This window comes from Boleophthalmus pectinirostris, unplaced genomic scaffold, assembly GCF_026225935.1.
Source record: "Boleophthalmus pectinirostris isolate CB_2022bp ecotype Guang Dong unplaced genomic scaffold, ASM2622593v1 HiC_scaffold_3, whole genome shotgun sequence".
Lineage (NCBI taxonomy): Eukaryota > Metazoa > Chordata > Actinopteri > Gobiiformes > Gobiidae > Boleophthalmus > Boleophthalmus pectinirostris.
The window spans coordinates 34,136,490-34,159,891 of record NW_026571299.1 but is presented as its reverse complement, the minus strand read 5'-3'; the positions used below and the strand labels follow the sequence as shown (position 1 = coordinate 34,159,891).

General features: G+C 37.9%; 4 protein-coding genes across 10 annotated transcripts in view; 1 reads left to right on the top strand and 3 right to left on the bottom strand.

The window, feature by feature from the left end:
* Positions 1-2,011: 2,011 nt before the first annotated feature.
* Positions 2,012-8,301, bottom strand: frs3 (fibroblast growth factor receptor substrate 3). The gene is made up of 7 exons (XM_020934052.2): positions 8,171-8,301; positions 7,241-7,361; positions 6,582-6,670; positions 6,325-6,511; positions 5,636-5,797; positions 5,153-5,271; positions 2,012-5,076 (listed from the first exon to the last, which is right to left on the bottom strand). The coding sequence occupies exons 3-7, from the start codon at positions 6,645-6,647 to the stop codon at positions 3,814-3,816; spliced, it is 1,797 nt and encodes a 598-aa protein (XP_020789711.1). The 5' UTR covers positions 6,648-6,670; positions 7,241-7,361; positions 8,171-8,301; the 3' UTR covers positions 2,012-3,813.
* Positions 8,302-8,359: 58 nt separating this feature from the next.
* LOC110168608 (translocator protein-like) lies at positions 8,360-12,777 on the top strand. Of its 3 annotated transcripts, none has more exons than XM_020934067.2 (4): positions 8,360-8,544; positions 11,716-11,897; positions 11,978-12,116; positions 12,208-12,777. In XM_020934067.2, exons 2-4 carry the CDS (start codon positions 11,719-11,721, stop codon positions 12,385-12,387), a joined length of 498 nt encoding a protein of 165 aa, XP_020789726.2. In that variant the 5' UTR covers positions 8,360-8,544; positions 11,716-11,718; the 3' UTR covers positions 12,388-12,777. The 3 variants fall into 3 exon arrangements, with proteins under 3 accessions (XP_020789726.2, XP_020789725.2, XP_020789727.2); XM_020934066.2 differs by lacking the exon at positions 8,360-8,544 and adding an exon at positions 9,329-9,512; XM_020934068.2 differs by lacking the exon at positions 8,360-8,544 and adding an exon at positions 10,570-10,682.
* LOC110168609 (ubiquinol-cytochrome-c reductase complex assembly factor 2) lies at positions 12,527-13,498 on the bottom strand. Its single transcript, XM_020934070.2, has 4 exons — positions 13,300-13,498; positions 12,958-13,032; positions 12,807-12,873; positions 12,527-12,688 (listed from the first exon to the last, which is right to left on the bottom strand). The coding sequence occupies exons 1-4, from the start codon at positions 13,435-13,437 to the stop codon at positions 12,579-12,581; spliced, it is 390 nt and encodes a 129-aa protein (XP_020789729.1). The 5' UTR covers positions 13,438-13,498; the 3' UTR covers positions 12,527-12,578.
* A 5,117-nt stretch (positions 13,499-18,615) lies between these two features.
* LOC110168590 (uncharacterized) overlaps positions 18,616-23,402 on the bottom strand; it is a 32,527-nt gene continuing 27,740 nt past the window's right edge. For 4 of the 5 annotated variants that reach the window (XM_055160207.1, XM_055160208.1, XM_020934039.2 and 1 more), the window contains one exon: positions 18,616-20,811. In XM_055160207.1, coding sequence (XP_055016182.1) covers positions 18,770-20,811 — 2,042 coding nt within the window. In that variant the 3' untranslated portion in view covers positions 18,616-18,769. The remainder of the gene's footprint in view (positions 20,812-23,402) is intronic. The other variant, XM_055160211.1, reaches the window with a different exon arrangement.

Below are 23,402 nucleotides of genomic sequence, written 5' to 3'. Positions count from 1 at the left end.
AAAAAATATATATATATATATATATATATATACATATACATATATATATGTATATAAGCATTTGTGCAGAAATGACATAGCAAGCCCTTATTTCATTGCACAACCTTTTCCATGACAATAAATCCAGTTTGAGGAACCCGATAGACAGGCGGTGTTATCTGGACTTGTCGCCTGAAGTCGCTGCTGATTAACAACACGACAACAATATGTGCAAACCAAGGCTACACGGAAGAGCTGCACTTGGGCTAAACTCAACACAACCCTATCAGGCATATCATTATGACCATCACCTGCTTTATATACAACCTTACTAAGACTGTGTAACACACAACATACACTTTCATCAGAGCTAGCGTAATCAGTTATTGGCCATTTTCAAAATTAGAATTTGAATTTATTACGTGAAGTACCTTGAGTATGTCCCTTCTCATTTTTGTTGTGAGGTCCAGTTTCCTTAAAATCCTTGATACTTGAATGTTGCTCCCACAGTGAACCCCATTCCTACCATACTACATGTCAAGTGAAATCACAATTTCAACATTGTCCTGCTTATCTTAAAGGTCCTATATTACACAGAATGGATTCCTGTGAGCTTTAAGACATGTTTTCATGTTGTCACCTCATCAAAAACATACCCTGAGTTTGTACTTTGTTTCATTCACAAGTTTGCAAAATGCTAGTTTATTAGTCTGTTTACATCTCCAAACCTCAGAATGTCATGAAGCTGTAGTTTTCAAGTTAGCAGCTCCTTTTACCTTTAAGTCAGTAGAGATCAGCAATTCCAGGGCTGAAATCATCCTTATGATTCTAGTGAAGGTGTATGGAGCTCAAAAACAAAGTGGAGTTTTTCCTGTATTATGCCTGATATGGCATCATACGAGAAGAACTATGAAGAAATATGCAGGATTTGTGAGGTAAATGTGTGTGAACGAAACAGAACAAGTATATTTTTGATGAGGAAACATAACAGATCAGAAAACACTGTAATAAAAGTTCTTTAACCTTACCACCTCTTACATATGGCTTAGATATATTTCATATTTACTATATTTTAGTTCATCTTATACTACTGTATAATTGTACCTTCTTTTTTCTTTACTTAATTAAGTGTAATGTGCATTTTTCATATAAAGAGTAATATATGTAGTGCAGGCCTGCCAACATGGTTTGTCCCAGGGCCGAATTGTTTGTGCAAAACCCTGTAGAGTGTCATTAGAATTTATTAACATTTACATGATTTTCACCTATGGTCATAAAGTTATGCCTGATCTGCTCTTATGACACTTGTACATGAGATGAAGAAAAAAATTGGATTAAAATATAATAGTATTATACCTTATTAGATCTCGTTATAACACTGAACACATTTCTGTATTTAAAAGTATTACACTGAACATTACTCTTATGTCTGTAAGAAAAAATGGCCAATGTAATGAAAAGTAAATACAAAATGGCACTGGTAATGAATCTGAGCAAAATCACATAAAAGCAGCCAGTCTCAATTTGTAAGAGCTAAAATGCTACTTTAAGAGAACAAAATTAAACACTGTACCTTTAACATAAGAGGTTGAAGACAGAAACCAACAGCTCAAAAGACTAGAATACAATTATTTAACACTGCATGACTTCTGTGGACAAAACTAAATTATTATTGCAAAAAAATGTAAACATCCCTTTAGATATTTATGACATGGCAAAAATCCTTGCAAACACAGTGTCTGAGTAATGTTTTTTGTAGGTTTTGTGTAAAAGTGGGACATATACAACTTGTTGACTGCATTTCGTGTCTGTACAACATGGCAAACATCAGTATTCTAAACTTTTGAGGTTTTACACTTGCTTGATGTCTTAACAAAATCAGTTTTTATATGTGCACTTATACTGCCTAGGCAAAGGAAGATATGATTGATAATTTATCTCCCTCACAGCTGTGGAAACACAAGTTTGCAAGTATGCGACCAATACAGAACAAAATCCAAAATAATTTAAAGACAAAAATCTCCCAACTCAATTTGTCTGTATAAAACATCTGTCATGCATTTTAATACGTAGTCACTGATGTGTAACTTGAAATCTTTACTATGCCGCCGCCATGTTAACAATACTTACAGCATGGTATAGGTGTCTAGAGAAGGTACCATAAATAGGAGCTTATTAGTGTATAGTTTCATCCCATAGGCATATACCTTAATACCACAGATTTTAAGATAACATTCCAGTCAACATGTTGTATTACACACAGTGCACATTTTTCCCATTGGTATTTGATAATCTGTGTCCCAATCCCAACAATTACACATAACCTATATAAAAAAAAAAACAGCTGAAAAAGCTGACAAAATACTATCCAAACGTCTCACTCGTTTGCACTGCTCAGAGAACACAACTATGCTACTTCTATTAGCTAACAGCTAAGAGCGTGGTGAAAGGTCTGACATCGCATAGCTTTTAAACACTTAAGATTTCATTTTTGACACGTAGCTGGAGTATACGGGTCTGTATTTACACCTAGCAGCAATAAAACCCCCACAATCTTTTCACACACTCGCTTCTGAACAATTGTCCAAGTAAATGAGGTGGAATGTGCATTAAAAAGATGCTTAAGTTTCCATCAAAAGTTGGTGTTGCCTTTTTATCCATTTTTTTTTTTTCTTTTTTAAAACTTTTTTTTTCTTATAAATCCTACTGGCACAATAGCTTTTACTCATTACAGTTTGCAATTAAATTTTGGCACTTAAAATATAAATACAGTCTTTTCTTTTTTCAAAAAAATTAAGCACAGTTTTAAAGTAAAAGTACAATTTCCAGTCATAATTTGAGGTGGAACTTTGGTCTCCATATTATCGACTGGATTTCCAAAACAAATTATGGTCATAAAATGGAAAACATGACAAACAATTATGAATGAATAAATAACTTATTAAATAAATAAATAAATAAAATAAATAACTTGAAGGCCTCAATATTTAATAACTGGTATAATAAGAGAATAGCTGAATTCCACCATTTTGAGGTGTCCTCAATTACGTTCAGTATACAATATAATGCTGAGCTAAGATTTGGCCCCTGTTATTGGTAAAACACAGTCCTACCTGTGGCTTAAGTGGAATGGGAGTTGAGTTTTTCAGTGGTCAAAAGTGCAACTGTGACAAATGTAAACCAGGAGGATCTCCTACCTATATAGTATCTGAAAAGTTACAGTACACTACGTTTCTGTTTGCTGTGAGTGGATGTTTCTTCCACATGTGCTACTTTTCCTGTAGTTTTAGTAAAATGTCTGCAATTAATTACTAGATAAAATCTGTGTATCATCTATGTGATAAAATAAAGTCTTATTGTTTAGTGTGCAAAATGCTCCACAAGTATACAGTAACACAATAGCCTCCTGTTTGCTGGCCAATAGATTTTAGGTGCTTTTGATGAGGTATGAACATTGGCCAATATTTCAGAGGGGCAATTTGCCTTTTTTAAAACCAATAATTATGACCGTTGACTGAGGGTCATGTGTTAAAACTCCTGGATGCTGGTGAAGTAAAAGAAAAATGCATGTAATCAGTGCTGCAAACAGAGGAGTGAGGAAGTGGTGTAGTGAGTGAAGATGTTGACTTATTCCACACCACATTTGTAAATAATGCATCGTTCTAATGGCAAATTTCCCATATTCCTTTTGTGTGCCCAGTTGGAGTTTTTCAGTAGTACCTGCAGAGTATTGTCAGCCCGTTGGTACAATGGTGGATGACAGTGAAGGGTCCAGTGTGCTAAATAAGGATAAGCCTTCAGCTGTCTTCACTCTCCACTGAGTCTATACACTGTCTACAGAGGCAGATCTGTGCTGTTGTGGCGAGTCTTTCTGGAAGTGCCGTCATCCCGGGGCAGCGCTTTCTGTAGGTTGGACATGGCTGCGGTTTTCTTCAGATCTATAACAGCATAGCACTCACTCCGTCTTGGTGCCTGCTGCGAGCCACACTTTTTGGATGGTAGGCGCTGGTGCTGAGGCTGGGCCCCCCCACTGAGTGCTGTGGGGCAGGGCTCTCCCTCCAGGTCCACCTGAATATAGTTCAGCTGCCGTGTGGGCATGTGGCCATGCTCGCAGCCCCCTGCTCCGGACCTTGACCTTCTACGGAAATCAAAGTTAAATATTCTGCTGCCTCTGTCGGGCTGACAGGAGCGTGGCGGAGGGGGGCAGGGATGTCGTAGCCGTGGCGGCTGCACTTGCTCAGTGTTCACATAGTTCTGCAGAGCATCTCTGTGGATGCCCCTGCTGTCTTGGTGGTACCCGTTAGGTGTCCCGGGCCCTTCAGAGAACTCATATTCGTCAAAGTCCTCCTCCTCTTCATCATACTCATCCTCATCTTGCTCATCCTCCTCATCTTCCTGCTCTTCATCTCGCTGCAGGGCGCTATACTCCCACACAGGGGGCAGTGAGGGCAGGTTCTCATAGTTGAGCAGAGCAGTCCTGCGGTGGCTCATGCCCCGGTCACAAGGGTAGCCCTGAACAGGCAAGGAGGCTGGCCCGTGAGAATGCAGCAGAGAGTGAGAATGACTGTCCCCAGTGGTGCTGCTGCTGCTGCTCGAGCCCACAGACTGGGATACGCTGCTGGGGCTGAGACGCTGCTTACGGCGCAGCCCATTGATGTTTTCGTAGGTCAGCTCGCTGCTGTCCGAGAGCTCATGAGTTTGGTGGCGAAGCGCATGGTGATGGAAATGATGGTAAGAGTGAGAGTTGCACAAGTGCATAGAGGGCTCGTCTCCTTCTGTCTCTGACCCTGTGGCACCCTCTACTGGCTGCAGACTGTGAGGGTTGAGCCGTTCTCTTTCTCTCTCCCTCTCCATTAGATGGCGTTGTGCCGGAGTAGGGCCCAGCCTGAACTTCACCTCCTGCGAAGATGGCTGTATGAATACCTGAGGGTCTTTATGCTCCTCTATGGAGCAGCAGCGCAGGTTGGACTGAGCAGAGCCCTGGCCTCCTCGAGCTGTTTCAGAAAACGTGCTGGGGCGAACTTCAGGTAGGGAGTGCACACAGTGACGCATAGAGATATCCCCTTCCATAGTAACAGTATTTACATAGGTGTGACTCTGCAAGGTAGAAAAACACATCAGAATATGAGAAACTTAGCTAGCTTGATTATTAATACTCAGAGAAACAGCTGACCTGATCCTCCAAACCCATCAGGCTGTGACCGTGCTCCTCTGTAATAGAAGGTTGGGAGTCGCCTCTGAGAGGGTAACCTGGGTAACCATTTGGAAATACCTGGCCAGGAAATCCTGGAGCTGCAGAACACATTTGAATAAGTGATTAGAGAAGTTAAATGACAAAAAATGTTTAGACTTTGTCAAATATAACTCAATGACTTCCATATTAATTTAGGTAGCAAATAATGACAGGGGGACCGTCTTTTTAAAATTTGCACTAACCTGCTTTAGAGGTAATAAGACTAATTATAGAAACCCGCCTCATGATTAATGTGTCTGCAAAATTTGCGGGTGTTTTGTCACCTCTGTGCCTCTCACTTAACCTGAGTCTTAAAATAATCCACAGATTAGATGCTGTTTTGTTGAATTCCTGATCTACTGTTAATACCAAATGGAGAGTTGTCGAGCAGGACTGTTTTGGGCCCATGGGTGCCTGACTCACTGTTAGGTGTCTGTGGGGTGCGAGACATTTCCATCTCTGGAGTGTGACCACCGCGGCCCATTATCATGGACTCCTCCACCACATTGATGCTGTTACACTGCATCAGCTCCTGCAGCAGGTTGAAGATCTCTTCAGCACGAGAACACTTGAAAGCAAATATTCCTAACCAAAGAAAAAAGATACAAGTTAATATCAGATATGTAAAAATATCTAATTATGACACTATGGTACACTGTGTTTTGAGTATAATAAGTAAATTATATTATAATGATATACATATAGTTAGTAACATTAGTAACTAGGTTTTCAGATTAAGAAGTTTCAGCTTCTATCAAGGAGCCTTTTTTCAGAATTGCATAAAGCATCATGGTTTATGTAGGTTACTGTTGCCATGATACTAAAATGTCAGACTTTAGATTAATAAATTACTACAATACTAAGGAAAACATTCAGTAAGATTTCAATACCACAATAGATTACAGCTGCAGAGCTGTTTTATTATTTCTATATTTTTTGGTGATTCCCAAAATGCAGTCTTGTTAAATAGATCTTTGTATACAAATTGATTTTCATCATACATACATACAGAATACCAAAATTCCCTAGCATGTATTTAGTGTTGTCATAATTATAACAATTCCTTGCTTATTATAATAATAATGATGAATAAAAGAGAGTTCTTGGGCTACCCTGTCCAGTCTGACAGCGCCGCCCACTCTCAAAGGAGAACAGGTTGGAGTCGTAGCCGTAGCGGCGCAGGCACAGATATGGCCACCGAATGGCATCACGTTTGCGAGTGTGAAGGATGAGCTCAGTCTGGGTGAGCTCCATGATCCCAGAGCCCAACTCATTCCCCTCATCATCAACATTGGTAACCTAAAAAACAGATCTGAATGAGTTAAAATAAAACCAGAGGACAAATGGTCTGATAACAAAATTGTCCTGCCTTGAATTTGGTGAGATGGTTGTCTCGGATGGGGTCCCTGTACAGACAGCTCCAGCAGCTCCCCATAGCTACAGCAGGCCAGCTGAAACCTAAACACAGTAAAGATGCAATGATTATTTCTGATAAGTCTCATTTTGAAACAGATTTAAAATCAAGAACAGTGGTCTATGCCCTTCATGATGAATACAATTAAAATTGTAATAATAATAAGGATGCATTATTAAATAGCAATTTTCCAGATGCTCCAAGTTGCTTTACAATTTCCCGCATTATTCACCCACTCCATACTCAGTGGTGGTAAGCTACTATTGTAGCCACTACTGGGGCAGACTGACATAAGTGAGGCTGCAAATCTGGGCCATCAGCCCCTCCAACTACCACACTCAAATACATACCACATTCATACTAAGCAATGTGGGTGACGTGTCTTCCCTAAGGACACACAGCCAAATTCTGCCACTGGTGCCCCACTCTGGCACCTGGAATTTCTAATAGTGATAATTAAACAATTTACCAAATATTACATAGCCTATATATTATAGGCTATGTAATAGTACCACTATTTCAAATACCATCCTATATACTGAATAATAATGTTTTGTAAATGTTTTGTTCTAAGACATGAAATAACCTAGAAATGCAAAAACAAAAAAACTTACTCAGTCTAGGCCATCAGTAAAAATGTTTTTGGTTCAAACCCTGGATCTTTGACTGGGCACTGTGGTCCCACGGTACATCTCAGTGACTGCCATCTTTGAGGAAGACCAAACAGTCCTCCCCCTCAAAAGAAAAAAGACAAATGTCTCAGATACAGCACATTTACATTTGATGATGAACCACAATTAGAAATTTGCACACACAGTAGGTACACACACAAAAGATCTAAAGAAAATGTATGATTGAAACAGCAATTAATAGCCCTAATGCTTATTAAACTATAGCCTAACAAACATGTTCATTATTATTTTTTAAATAAATACATAAATGCATGATTATGATGATTATTAGTACATTCTCTAACTTGTTCTCTCTAAACTTTAATTCAGTTTCGACAGAAGGCCTTACATGAATAAGGCTGTTGCACATCTGTAACATGGTATCCATTTGATACACTGATCTTGGCTCTTGAGGGCCAATGGATACATTTGGCGTTGCTGGCCGCTTCGCCCGCTTGTAAACAGATGAAGCCGCCGCAATGTGAGCGCTCGACCCGGGCCTGACTGATGCCAGCAGCACTCAGCACCAGCACTCCGCTACTTCAGGTCAAAAATGTGTGCGGCTACAGCGTTAGCTAACATTTTAAAGCCCTGCTATTTCAGTGAGAGACAGTACGTCAATTTAGCTTTTAACAGCAAAAAAAATCACAGCCTTTTGCTCAATTAGCCAAGCCGACGCTGCACCGTGAGCAAGGGTTTGTTTGCTCCATGCCCGCGCACACTTCCCCATAGTTCAGAGCGCATCGGAGGCGCTCTCTAGCGTCTAACCACAGCCTCAAAAAGGGCTCTGCTCGGCGCGGTGTGGATACAATAGCGTGAGCACATAACTGTGAACGAACAAGTGGATAACGACAGCGATGGTTCGCTACTCACATGTCAGGCACGGCTTTTATTGGCCCTAATGCGAAAGGAGCATTGACACAGCGACCAGGATTCGGCGGCAGCTGCTGCTGGTAGTGGGATGTGGCACTTGAGCGACAGACAGAAGGAAAAAAGATGCAGCGAGAGCAGTAAAATGTTGTTATTTTTCCTGCTATTACGCCCCCTGCTGCAGCACGGGCCTCTGTCTGTATGACATTTCCTATGCAGCTGGGGTGAAAGTTCACAGTAGACAACGAGCTGAGGGGAACGACAAGAAGGTACAGACTGGAGGACCAGAAAGGTGCTGTCCAGAGGGAGGAGTAGCCGCAGACTCTAATAATACAGTGGCACAACACTGGTATAACACATCTGGACAGTCCATTTTTGTGAGTGGATGAACAGATAAACTCATTTTTAGTCAGATGTAGTGTTTTTTGGGGCTTATCACAACTGTCTATTAACAAAATAGGTAGCAGAAATGTTTCTACTGGAATAGTTTTATTTTGTAAACAGATTCTTGTTTCTAGTTTACTCCAAAAAGGAGAATTATCTTAATTGATTTCCCTCTCATTTTAGTTAATTTAAAAACGAAGGCAGTGGCCATCCATCTGTAATTTGTTATTACCTTTAAAGGTTAATTAAAAGGAATGAAATGGTGGGATTGATTCAAGGCAGGCAAGTATTAGGCTGAAAGAAATCCCTCATTAAATTTCAGAAATAGATTGCTCACCAAATGTTATCGCCTAATACATATTTACATTATATATTTATTTTTTTATATACTGAAGTAAACACATACGCAACGTTAAAAAGGATTTCACGTCGTGTATACTCAAAGTGGTGTGTGTTGAAGTCTCTTTCTGATAAGATTTCTGATCTGAGCTGTCATGACGTTCGGGTCACGTTCACAGCTGTATGTTGTAACAAAAAAAGAAAAAAGAAACAGTGGCATTAGTATGAAGAAAACTGCGAGGGGTCTTTGTACCAACTTGCCTCAAAAACAAGTTGTGCGTAAATACACTTATAAATAAACGTAATGAACACTAGTTAATACAAAAACGTGACGTCGACAATATGTCGACCAATCACAGCGCGTAGTTGTGTGTAACGCAGCGTGTTTGGATCTATGGGTTGGGCATGGATCATAGCATGGATGGGGTTGGGCTGACCCTCTTGCATAAATTGGGCTCTTACATGCAGCGGAATTGAGTTCAGTTGTCTGTCAAATGTATTTGAGTCTACGAGAAGAGCTTAGTGTCACGTTATACCTTATGAGAGCATGAGAGGGCTGTTCTAATCAGTGCGCCACGGAGCTCAATCATCAAGTTTATTGAAAAGCTACTGAGAAGCTAGGGTAAGTAGTTAGGGCTGGGCTACCTTAAATAACCCACGAATGGTAGCCCACACCCAAAATCCTGTTTTGTTTACTTAATTCTTAAAATTGGAAACAACTATGAAGATATTCAGAAGATATTTTAGCTTGAGTGCAAGATTTTTTTATTATTATTATCTTTTTATGCCCTTTATATGCCCACCATGTAGTGCATGATTTAAAGTGCATATGACGTTAGGCAACAAATTTCACTAAAACAAAATTAATATAATTATATTTAAGATTATACTGAAATTGTGCCTAGTCTTTATTATTATCATTTTATTTTGGTGATGTTTTAATTCCTATTTGAACAGGAGCTGACATAATTCCATGCTGTTACCATACTGTAAACACTAAATAAAACATGTCTAAATTGTGCAATAGTTATGATTACACAAATAAATGATAAATGTATATGAAAGTTTAAACAGTCAGAAAAGTGCCTTGCTTGTGCCTAAATTGCCCCTGCATTTTATATGGTATTTTCCATGTTGATGACATAGCTATTCCATTTTAGAACTCAAATTACTGTATATTTGATGTTTCAGTAGGTATTATCCCACCAAATTAAGTAATAATTTGAAAAACATAAAAACTATTAATATGCATTTTTGTAAATATGTAATTGTAGTATTTAGTTCAGTATTAATGTTTACATTGCAAGTTAATTATTAATGAAAAGAATAATAACTATTTTTTTAATTTGACTACTGCTACTGAAAACTAGAGCCCGACCGATATATCGGTTGGCCGATATTATCGGCTGATATGGGCAACTTTGGGCATATCGGCTATCGGCCGATATGATTGCTGATAGGGGCCGATATTTCACGTGGGCATGTTATACCTCGTTATAAAGCTTAGACTCTCTACATTCTGTTCATTTAATCCAATTTACAGACGGATAAATGTCCTAATATGTGGCTCCACATCAGTATTTATCTACGGAGTCATTTGTCTGTGTGTGTGTGTCCATACTGTCCCTGAACACACCACAGAGTCGCGTCACTCACGTGTGTTTGTTTACACCCGCAGACACAGATCCAAACACTGAGATTATATTCTTTTTACGGACAATCGGTTTGAGTCTGGATTAAAAGGACATTTATTAGTGCAGATTTGTGATGTGAGGAGGAGCCTGTATGAGCGGTGAGTGTTGGAAATATGTCGACTCTGAAGCTAGTTTTTGTCATTTGTTATGGGTTAGCTGCTGTAGCTCCCGCACATAAACAGACTGTTTTCTATTGGTCTGTTCTAAAGTGACTATATTGGCCGTATATTTGCTACTGGACCTGCACTGATATGTAAATGAGCTGTGAATAGACGTGTGAATTGTGACATTTGCGCATATAATTAATTACCGCGGCGCGCACGTATTTACGGCTAAAGGCTAATAGAGCTACTTTCTTTACTAGTTATGGGTCCGTCGCGAACGAAATGACTCTTAGAACCGGCTCTTTAAAGGGAACGACGGGAGCCTGATCCTTATTGGGAGCCGTGTTTTCTCTTTCTCTCACTTTTTTTCTCTTCACGCCGCGTGCAGATTCGTGGTTTGACAGCGGCAGCGGCTAAAAACGAAACTTTGAGAAATTTTCGTGTATGTAGGATTAAAAAACAAACAAACAAAAAAAAAAAAAAAAAAACCGAGCATATTTGACTGTAGTTTAGCATAAAATAAATAAGTCCCGATTTAGTCCTTTTTCAGTCCTGGTTTAGACCTGGTTCAATCCTGATTCAGTCCTGCTTTAGACGTGCTTTAGTCCTGCTTGCAACAAAACAATCTGAAGAGCCGCTTGGGAGCCAAAAGAACCAGCAGCTTTTAGTGAGCCGAGCCAAAAGAGCCGGTTCTCTAAAAAGAACTGGAATACCCATCACGAGTGTCTAGAATGTGATGCAAAAATGCCATTAAGTCAACCTACTGTCTATAAATATGATGTAAAGAGGCAGAATAACAATAAATGTTGCCCAAATAAACCCAATTTAAAATCCACCAGAGCCAAACCTAAGTTTTTTAAACAATTCAACATTTACAGTGAATTTTTACATCACTAAATATATCGGTGATTATATCGGCTATCGGCAGCTCCAACTTCCATTATATTGGTTTCATATCGGCCACAGCAAAATCCATATCGGTTGGGCTCTACTGAAAACCATTTAATTTGTCTTTCTGTTATCTCAGGCCATGGCTATGTGGAAACCTGTGATCGGAATGACCACTTTCCCAATCCTGGGAGGACTCACTGCACGCTTTATTACACGCAAAGAGGTGAACAACTGGTATCCAACATTGAAAAAACCCTCATGGAGGCCACCAAATGCTGCATTTCCAATAGTATGGACCTGTTTGTACACTGGCATGGGGTATGTCCCAGGAGCTTTGAGTATGCAATGTTAAGTTTTATCCTGCATTAATGTACTTGTTCTTTTTGCAAATGTTGCAGGTATGGCTCCTACCTAATTTGGAAAGAACTTGATGGATTTACTGAAGAAGCGCTGGTTCCACTGGGACTGTATGGCCTTCAACTGACACTGAACGTGGCATGGCCTTGTATCTTTTTTGGTGCTCACAAGCTTAAATGGGTACATTTACCAACAATTTTAACAAGATATGACAATTGTGAAGAGCTATATTTGCATTTTGATAATACTGTAATTACATTTCACCGTTTAGGCCTTAGTGGAGATTGTGCTGCTCACTGGCACTGTGGCAGCCACTATGTGGTCATGGTATCCTATAAGTAAAACTGCCACTCTGCTCCTGGCTCCCTATCTGTCCTGGCTGTGTCTCGCCACCTCCCTCAACTACTGTATCTGGAGAGACAATCCCGAGGAAGGAAAAAAGGAAGAATAAAGAATGTTTTTTCTATTGATTTTGCTAATGTAAATTATTTTTGTTTTGTACAATATAGAATTTTGTAAGGAAATATGTGTTATGTAAATTGATTAAAATGTGCATTTATGTGCAGACCTTACTATACAAGGTATCCATATCAGATTCCATATAGCAGATTTATTTCCATATAGTAATTATAACTGAACAATTTATTTTTCTTGTTTTTTTTCTTGGATGTCTTCTGGTGGTTTAGATGAAAATCTCTGCATTAATGTCTTCCACAAACCCTTTTTTTCTTCATCCATCTGTTGCATGCTTCCTGTAAATGAAAACATACTTCATAATTAAACAATTTCCTTTGTGGAACATAAAGTTTGTCTAAATCTATAATAAAGTGCCTACAAGACATCTGTATTGTGGCTACCTCCTGTACATACCAGAAAGAAGAACTCTACATTCTTCCACTGTTACACCTGTAAAACTTGTGTCTCTTACTCGTGGGAACTGAAAAGAAAGACGTAATAAATTATGTAAATTTTTATTCTATTTCAATATATACCCTGCAATCAATAATGGTGTACAACTCACTCTTTGTCTGTACACATTGCCGTTTATCCGTGCCAAACTTTCATACATTTGGTCACATTTTTCTGGGTCGGAAATCTAGAAAAAAATAAAAATAAGAAGAACAGAAAGAAATTACAAGGAAAATACATATATTTATTTCTGTAATTAATTTGACAGATATGACTGCTTCTTTCTTTTTATGACCAAAATGTAGCTCATAAAAAGAAATTGAATTATATTAATTTAAAAAGAAGCATTATGAAATTAATAAACGAGACATTTTCTACAAAGCCAGCAAGGGCACACTGAGAATTAGCTTAGCCCGGTTTGTTTTTCACTACGTTTTCATCTTAAATCCACTACCTGCGTATTCTCCCCCTCTCGAAAAGTCGCCGCTACTCTCTGTCTTAAAAACGTTCCCAGATCCCGTGCCTTTTTGCTCTCATCTCTTGGCCATTCTTCACATAATTTAAGAAAACGACGATATCGCGTCGCTGACATTTTCGACACGGGTGAGAAGCAAAACAATTTAATTATGAGCCCTGCTGACCACCGTACCTGTGCAACCTTTAAATCGTTCCCCTCTCATATTTTTTTCCTTGAGACCTCAGTCAGTATCCTAAACTGTATTAAAAAGGGGACAGTTATATTTGAAAAAAAAAAATCTAATTTCTGCTAAATTGCGACTTTCACATTCCATATTTACTTCTATCCTGTTATTGTTATCATGGCTTGATGTCAAAATATATTTTTTCTCCACATAAGTGTCTTCTTTGGAATAACCAATAAAACTAAAACGTAAAAGCTTATTCTTACAGAACAGTTGGAAATAGTATAACAACAAAATCTGCTGATCTACCCAGAGTTTTATTTTATTTATTTATTTTACAAAAATATAGTATTACTGAAATAACAGAGAAAGTATATATTACTATCTGTCAAGCCATACCCTCTTGCTTACTTACCTCATTACCTAGTTTTTCCAACAGCAGTGTCCTTGACCTTCGCCTTTTGATTGAGGAAGTGAATTGGAGGAATAAAAATTTTGATAACAAATACACAAGAAAAATCTCCCAAAACAAAGCCCTCATTGTTGCTAAATACAGATGGAATGTGGATTTCGACCAAATAAACTGGAATTTAACCTTTACACTGTGTCAAAAATATTGCATGGGCAATAAAATAAGAGAAGCACTGGTCAAAATAATGTATAGGTCTACCCCTACAGAAGCTTTCTAAATAGATTAAATCATGAGTAATATTGTAAATATTATACAGGAAAAGAGTCAATAAAATGATTAAACAAATAGTCAAATATTATTAATAATTAATTAAAAGCAGACAGGAGTAGAGTTTCAGCTTTGTGATGAGCACAGCTAGAGGTTTTCCATTTAGTTCTTCAAACATAAAAAAAAAATAAAATTGCAGTACTTTTCTTCAAGTTCTTTATGGAAATTTGGTTTACTTTTTAAATATCTATTTTAGTGTATAAAAAAACTTTCCTACTATTAAAACAGAGTTAATAGACATATCATATATACAATTACTTACATTCATACCATATAAGACATTTTGTAATCCTAAATCTGGAACTGGTACAATCAGTGATGTAAATCATCCCAAAAGGCATTATTATACATACATTCAGCATACTCATTACAAAAGGAACAGTTGCTGGTCTTAAATGCCAAAAGTTTACACAGAAAATCAGCAGAGAGATATACTTAACTGTTAAGAACTGTATAATTAAGCTCTTTTGCTTTTGGTGCAATGGGAAGTTTTATTTTTCAGCATCTTTTTGGAGAAAAAATGTAGAGTTGTTGTAGAGTTTCGGAGAATATACAAATGGAAATTGTTCTTGGTTAAATAGTTAACAAATAGTACGATTGTTAATTTTAGAGTTAAGTAGATTTTCACTATTCACCAGAAGTGATGAGAGAGTACGATGCACGTCATTTTAACTCAAGTTAGAAGCCTCTACTATCACAGCTTTAATCACCATATTGCATTGATTTTCTTCAGTTATCTTGAATTTGGAGCTAAAGTTCTCAAAAAGATTCCAGTATGATCTAACAAGTGTATTACAGACCATGCACCCCTTTCTAGCCAGTTTTGTAAATGTATAGATTTGTGTTTATGTAATACATATCAGCAGTTCCAAATTGGGGCTTTGTGGGGACTTAAACTGTGTTTGTAAATAATTCTCCAATATAATAGGTTGGTGAAAGGAAGACATTTTTTTTTTTTTAGGTCATATTCACAGCAGAAATTCAATGCCACATAGTTTTGTAAAGATTTCATTGGGAATATAAAACCAGAAATCCTTTGACTGTTTTGCTTCAAACAATGAGTTTTTATTGTGCCATTAATGCATTCAAAGTCTACATTTCTGTATCATCATACTTTTTGTAATGTAATGTGATTTTCCTTTCCAAATGTAATCAATTTTTTTTTGGTTTATAACTTTAGAACTATTAGATATTGATAGTGATGGCTAAATAAACTAGGAAATGCACTATGTTTTTGTAAGGAATGTGCAAACCATGAAAGAAATGAATTAAGGACTGTTTTAGATTTCTCAAGGTTATCTTCAATGTTAAGTTTAGTGAGTTGGTCCACATTCTTAGTTATGTGCACATCTAGATACTTTACACTTGATGAATGGGAGTAGGAATGTTATGAATGGCTGACAGGTTTGAGTCACAAATTGGAAATAGTTTGCACTTATTGAGATTTAGCGCAGACATTTTGAAGAACAAAATCTACCATATTGTGAATTTTAGAGAGTTGTTCATTATTTTTCATAAATATGGCTGTCATCAGCCAGTTATCTAATAGTTCATTGTTTCCCTAAAATTTATAGTTTTTCAAAATCAGGTAAGAATAGACAGCATCTCTGCTTTAGCAATGAATCAAAGCGGTGATAAGGGGCAGTCCTTTTTAATTCCTTTTTGTACTGAAAATCTGGCGAAAATACCTTGTGGTAGTAGAACTGTACTATTAATATCTTTCTAAATTAAAACATACATTCGTTTAATTATATCGAATGCTTTAAAAAAAGACAATAAATAAATAAATAAATATTGAAAATTACATCTTTTAAATCATCCCAAAAGTGCCTGTAGGATTTTATCTACAGCGTAAGGCTTTTTCTACTCCCTCAATTTTAATTGATGGTGAGGCTCCTCTAAAGGGAGTATACATCACGTACAATGATGAATGAGTGGTGCTGTGGAGATCGTAGAATTAATTTCCAAATTGGTTATAAATTCCGATAACAACCAAAGATCTAATCAAGATTTAGACTATTTGTACCATCTGGTTTGAACCAAGTAAAGACTTGGGTATCTGGGTTTAGAGTGTGATATATGTCATTCAATTTGAATACATTACAAAATTCATTCAGAATAGGGTTGATTGGGTGATTTTGAAATCTTGAAAAACACCTATCTGTTATATTTATGAAATTTTCAGGGCCGTAAACAATGGCAAGGAGCTCTTTTTCAATTTGTACGTTTGCTGATAGTCCGCGAGTGCTCTTGACCTGTATGTTACAGGTTGTCCACCCTTCAGAAGGACTGCTCCTATTACCTCTGAACTCGCATCCACTGAGTGACTGGTATATTGATATCATAGTATTTGAGTAGTGGTGCGATGGTGACAAGCTCTTCAAATAGTTCAAAACCTTTTTGCTGTTGTTACTTCCAGTGCCACTCTACATTTCCTTCAAGGAGCTTTCTCAGAGGTGCACTGATGTGTGACAGGTTTGATATAAACTTGGCAAAACTGACTCATACCCATGAATCTTGACACTTCTTGTTTGTCCTGGAGGTAGCTGTGTCACGCTCTCACTTTTTCTTCATCTGGTTTCAAGCCATTATCTGAGTGTTTGTCCATTGTACTTGATCTCATTTGTCCTTAGTAAACACTTGTTTTTGTTGAGTTTCAAGTTATATTCTCTTGCTCTGTCCAGCAGTTTTCACAGTGTATGATCATGCTCTTTTTTGGAGTAGCCCCACACCAACAAGTCATCGGTCATGTTGAAAACACCATCCAAATCCTCAGTCATTTGTGCTATGGCTCTTTGGAACACATCTGATGCTAATGGGGTAAATGCAAGAACCGATATTGAAAGTACAGAGCTTGGAAATTTCTTCTTCAAGTTTGAGCTGCCAAAATCCTTGATTTGGATCTAGCACATGGATCTAGCAGCATTTTCTTTTTTCATGTTATCTTCTGACACAACGTTATATTCATTCAGGAGGCTTGACCACCGATCATTTTATAACAAGCTTCAGTGCCAGTCTCTTAATCAGTAACATGTCAGGAACCAGGTACAACAACTCCCGTTCACCTTACGTACATATGAAGTGACGTCGTTGCTACGGATGCCGTAACATTAATACTAGGGATGGGCATTCGATGAAATTTTCTTAATCGATCGTCGGAAGAATTAACGATCGATTATCGATTAATCATTAACGTTTTTATATTAAAATGATCATCGTTATTACTATCTGCACTACTAATCTGCATAAATAAATTCAACTTTACGACATATAAACCGTAACTGCTCTAGAGCCACATCAGCCCGTTTGACATTATAATGTGTTTAATTCAGTTTTGCTCAACTTTCACAGAAACGAAACTTAAAACCACATCGCTAATTTGCATAAACTCAGCGAAGATAAAACTACAGCTCTTGTGTCGCTGATGCGGTCAATTTCTGTCGGATTAAAAGACATGATTCAGTGGAATACAGGTTAGTGTGACCATATTTGCGTTTGTCAAAACCAGGACACCGTACGGGGGGGAGGGAGGTGGGGACTCGTCATCGACATTGCGCGACTCTCACCTGGTAAAGCTTTTTCCCACTGGACACCGCAGACCACATATGTGCTGCTTTGTACAGTGTGCACATGGACTCACACTTGTCCCGAACACAACGGAAAGCGTGGAATTTCTTGTACAAGTCATTGTTAAATACACATTTGTGCTTCGGTACGCTGCAGACTGACCGACTGTTTGTGTCTCGCTCCTTCTGAGTGCAGAGAGACACATGTACAGACCCGTTTGGTCACGCTACGCACAGCAACCTACATTCGGTTTGTCGATTAAAATTAACGTAATCGATGAAATTCTTAATGATCAATTATCGATTAATCATGCCCATCCCTAATTAATACATCACAGTATCAAGACATTCATCCATTACAATAGTGTAATCTCATTAGGATATCTATAGGAAATAATTATTTCACTGTGGTGGAAAGTTCATCAGATATTTTCATCAGTATTATTTCTCTGTATTTCTTCAATTAAATAACACTGTGCTTTTTCAGTTTTTTTTTTTTTAAAGAATAAGAATGTAGGTTTCCTTTTAATAGTCTCTCAAACCCCTAGCATTGAGAGATACAGAAGTAAAGGTTGAATTGAAAAAAGGCATAGGATAAAAAATATTTATAAAATATTAAAGATTTGGTTGGTTGTGTGCTAGGCAAGTACACCGAGATAAAGCTCCTTTTAAATATTATACATACATATTCAGGCTAGAGACTGCTTAGATGTACACCTAGGTAGAGATCCTAATTGCTGTGGTTGGAGTTCGGGCATAGGCCTTACTGTTGCTATTTAAAGTAAGATGTCAAGAAGTTTATAAGTGCATGAATTTCACTACAGTCACATACTCAAAAAAATTTAATACAATAAAACACAATATGTCATAAAATGGCAATGCCTTCGTGATTATACAGTTAAACACATTTACACAAAAAGTAAATAAACCACATAAGATAATTACATAGAAAATGTACATTTCAAATTCCACCAACGTCTACTTCCTCTGGGGGAAGAAGTGAGAGGTCTCTGAACCAGAAAAAGATGATTGTGTATGAATGTGATTTTGCAACTCTCTGTTGTACTCCGGCACATTGTTATAGTTATTTATATAACTTTGATGATAGGCTGTGTTGAACAGAACTGCATTTGAATATGCCACATTACTTGGCCCTGCCACCTCTCCATTAGACCATGCAGCATAGGTCTGTGCCCCAGGCTGAGACAGTGTATTAGGATTGAACCAGCTCCAATTCCCTGGACTTTGAACATTTTGAGTAAATGGCTGCATAGATGTGTAATATTGTGTTTGCAGCAGATGGTAAACTTGATTTGGATGGGCAAACCTGGATGAATAATAAAAATTCTGCATAGGAATGTCTGAATGGTTGTACATATTAGCTGGGTAACCTGTCTGGACAAAATGGCCGTACCCTCCTGTGGCCAGCATAGTGTTACTAGGACATGAGCTGACTGTGTCTGCTGCTGCTGCATTTAAGGGCCCTTGACTGACTTGAACGTTTGCATTCATAACACTTCTAGTTTGCCTGTAATCATTCTCTCTTGGAGCATACATAGTGTTTTGTGGTCTGCGAGAGACAACGGAGTAAATGGGCAGCTGCTGACTCTGGTCTTGGCTCTGCTCTGTGGTATGTTCCGATGAGTCCACTTCTGTTGGTCTCTGAAGATGCAACACTTGGCTTTGTTGAACCTGAACATGGGTCTGTTGGATTTGAACCACCTTAGTGTTTGATGGCTCATTTTGAACCTGATCCTGGGGCAGCTGTGAGGTCTGAACTTGACTCTTCTGGATTTTTGAGTGTTCAGCACCAGTGTTGAAATCCTTTGGCTGTTTATCCTTGTTTAGTGAAATTTGATGGTCTGACGCCTCAGTCTTCTTGACTTCATGCATCTCAGTGTCTTCTGTTTTCACCTGTCTCTCCTCTAGTTTATCTTGTGTTTGAACATGCCCTTGTGATTTCTGTACAACTGTCATTTCAAAGCTGCTTGTCATTTTAAGAACTTCTTTGCATAGATCCCATGACATGGCAGGTTTTTCTGTATCCTGTTTTGATGCTTCTCTCCCATTTGCTAAACTGACCCCATGTAATGGAAGTTTAAATGTACCTGCAATGCCTTCATTCAATATAGTGTCCTCTTTAGAAACCATGTCAGTACCAGTATCAGATGGAGGCCCTACATCCCATCTTGTGGATCGTGGTGCTTCGCACTTTTTAACATTGCTTTCTAATGACTCTGCTGACATCTCTAGATTTGCTACGGGTTTATTTTGTTTGATTAAATTTATTAACATCTGAAACATGTCTACTTCATTTTGGATGTTAGAATCAAGTTCTGGGCTTTTTGTGTTACTTCCGTTGGTCGCAAAAGCTGCTACAAAAGAAGTGGGCTCTCCTGTTGAATCACTGCTATACTGAGGTGCACTTTCCTTTGCCATATGTTCTTGCATGTCAGTTTCATGTTTAACATTTTTGGGTTTTTTTAAAGACGCTGTCCCTGTGCCAATAGGAGACCCAACTGCTGAATCATGACTTAATGGACTAGACATATATTTATTTTCTGGCTCACAATGCTCTTCGTTCTTCTTTTTTGATGTGGACATATTTTGATTGACAGAACAGGATGACGAGGTGATACATTCTGGTTGTTCTGGGGGATTTATTGAAGGAGGTTGAGAGACTAACAAATTACTGATTTTGATTAAGGTTTCTGTGATGACTTGACTTAAAGCTGTGGGATTATTTGAACTAGTTCCACTTGCAGGTTCAAAAAGCTCTTGGTACTCATCTTTTGGTGATGCTGACAGTTTTTGGTTAAAAACATTTCGGCACACTGATGCAGGATTTTGAACTGGAGAAAAGAGCAGCTCAGTAATAGATGGAGAAGGCATGGTGCTGGACTCTGCAGGACTGGGACACTTTACACTGAGGTTTTCATCTATATAATGTGATGTGTAATCCGAGTCTGTTGTTCTACCATCTTCGTCTGATAAAGACATTTCCATTTGATTTTCCAGATCTACAAAAACAGTAAAACAAAATTTAAAAAATAACACTGTAATGACCATACACATTTGAACACCTGTCTGATGATTCTAAAAACATTTTTGGTAACACTTTATAATAAGGTGCCATAATAAACAGCAAACTAATCATTACCTAACCCTTTGTTAATATTTATTCATGGTTACCAAAATAACTATTTGGCACAAGTTAATAGCTTTTTCATCATTAACTAAACTCTAGTTGTTTGCATGAAATCTGTGTATTAATGTTTTAACAAATAGAAAATCTCTATATAGCTAACTAATATCATATTACTATTTATTAATAATTAACTAAATGTATGTAAATAGATGAAAATATTTTATTTATAAAGTCAAAGAAGTATGCTGGTTAAACTGATAAAAAAATGATCAAACTAGAATACAACAGGATGTATAAAATGGTATACTAAATAAACTGAAAGACAGAGGGGGTTCAAAGTAAATCGTTTTTAGTTGATCGGCATCCCTTAGTAAGCATACTAAATTTCCTAGCTAAGCCCGTCAATGTGTACACAGCCTGTCTTCAGACCCTGCTGTATGCTTGACTGAGAGCGCTGTTATGGACCCAGTGACATTACGTAATGACTCTAACCCACCAATTCTTCCTTTGGGTTATAGGTTGAGACCTAGATTTAAAAATAAATAAATAAATAAATAAATATATATATATATATTATTTTATTTTATTTTTTAATTAACACAGGCGGAATAAATATTTGATTATTTTTAACTAGGCATTATGTAATTCTTAAAATGTTTGAACTATAAACAACCAATATTTATGCAGGAATGTTTTTTTGTGTGTGTGTGTTATATCCTGTAACTTCCTGTTACATGCAAGCATTTGTGTGTGTGTGTGTGTACTGCTGTCTCCTCTGCCCTGTCTGTTCAGGTGCTGTGGGCAGGACCTGGCTAGAGCTGATTGGCCAGCTAGCAGCCAATCAGGTTGGAGACCATTTAAAAGGAGCTGTGTGCTGCTGTTCTCTCTCTGTGTGCGTGTAATACTTCTACCTCTGCTAGCCAGGTATTGTTTGGTTGGGAGGTTGGTAAGGTAAGTTGGGGATACCTATACACCTTGCACCACATAGTTTTCACTAGTTTATCAGTTGTTGCCACCTTTATTGTTTTGAGGTAACCAAGTCTCTCTTTTTTTTTTCCTTTTTTTTTTTTTTTTAGATCAGATAGGCTAGGCTTTTTGATTTCTTAAATTTTGTTTTCAGTTAGGGCCTGTTTTATTATATTTTTTGGCTTGTTTATTTGGCACAACTGGCACATGCCTCCTCCCTCCAACCTTTTGTTTGTTTGTCTGTATACATACTGGTGAATGTTTGGCTCGAAAATTAAAAAATTGCCAAACCTACTTTGCCTCAATGATGTTTTATAATCGTTGTGCCCCCTGTTGGGTATAGGGGACATAACACTTCCTAATAAAACAATACTCAAATGCAGAAGTAACGTTCAAACATGTCCTTTACTGAGGTTCTCGCAGACATAAACAACAGTGTGCAGATTACCCATCATGCACAGATCATCATCTATGGTAAGCAGGAGGGACAAACAACATCTCCTACCCCCTTACAACACTTGCCCCCATAATTCAAATGGCATATTAAACAAAACTATACATTCAATTGTAACTGGGGCAGTATATGCAGGTATGTAAACAATTCCCATCCACAAACAGGAGCCTTTTAAAAAAAAAAAAAAAAAAAACACTGAACAAAACACAGATGAACCTATAAGATAAGGGTAAACTACCCCATCCCATGACAACACCCATGGGGTTTATTCTTCCCCAGTTGCTTGAGTGTGTTAGGCGTGTTCTATCACAAATAATGACTGGAATCAATTAAAATCACATTGAATTTATTCCCCTTCCAATACAATTCTAATACAGAGCTCTGGGCCAAATCGCTGCCCCTGATAGCCTACATCTACACAGGACTTACATTAGGTGATCTGAACGCCTGTGTTTCCCTCAACCCAGACACATAAAACAACAGTATGACTATGCAAATAATATGTTGAGCAGGTTCACACCTTGGATCCTCCCTGAATCATCTCCACATTCCTTCACTGTGAGGAGATGACAGCCATGTTTAAATTACAGCCAAGTCTATTTTGGCTTGGCGCCAGCCAAGATGACTCCACTGCAGCTGCTCTGCAAAGAATTTCCTTAAAAGGTACACAACCTTCATCTCTGCAAAGAGAGTACCTTAAAAGCATATGTTTCACACAGTAGAACCTTTAAACATATATAAGATTTCAGTGGTTAAACATTAACTCATTGTGTAATATTCAAACAAATATATAATTTCAGTATTTAATATGCACATGTGATGCGCTCAAGAAACTCCACCACTTGATACAGCCTTTAGTCTATATTAATGCATTCATAAGTCCATACGTTTTGGGGGCCGCTGCTCCCTTTCTGGGTATGGACGCTCGCTGAAAGGGCCTGCCAAACTGTCTTTGGGGAACGCTGACAGTGCTGCAGGGGATGGGACAAACACAATCATCTCTGGCGGAGGATCAGGAACAAGTACCTCATGAACAGGATTAC

Bases quoted from the DNA above. Each gene is read 5' to 3' on its own strand.
- LOC110168609 (XM_020934070.2), bottom strand. From the start codon at position 13,437: ATGTCAGCGACGCGATATCGTCGTTTTCTTAAATTATGTGAAGAATGG. The intron at 12,874-12,957 runs GTGAGTTGTACA...CTTTCTTTTCAG, and splicing joins GCAATGTGTACAGACAAAGA to TTCCCACGAGTAAGAGACAC. The intron at 12,689-12,806 runs GTATGTACAGGA...TTTCATTTACAG, and splicing joins ATGTAGAGTTCTTCTTTCTG to GAAGCATGCAACAGATGGAT.
- frs3 (XM_020934052.2), bottom strand. From the start codon at position 6,647: ATGGGGAGCTGCTGGAGCTGTCTGTACAGGGACCCCATCCGAGACAAC. The intron at 5,798-6,324 runs GTAGCCCAAGAA...TTCTTTGGTTAG, and splicing joins GCGCTGTCAGACTGGACAGG to GAATATTTGCTTTCAAGTGT. The intron at 5,272-5,635 runs GTGAGTCAGGCA...TGTGTTCTGCAG, and splicing joins CACCCCACAGACACCTAACA to CTCCAGGATTTCCTGGCCAG.
- LOC110168608 (XM_020934067.2), top strand. From the start codon at position 11,719: ATGGCTATGTGGAAACCTGTGATCGGAATGACCACTTTCCCAATCCTG. The intron at 11,898-11,977 runs GTATGTCCCAGG...CAAATGTTGCAG, and splicing joins TGTTTGTACACTGGCATGGG to GTATGGCTCCTACCTAATTT. The intron at 12,117-12,207 runs GTACATTTACCA...TTCACCGTTTAG, and splicing joins GTGCTCACAAGCTTAAATGG to GCCTTAGTGGAGATTGTGCT.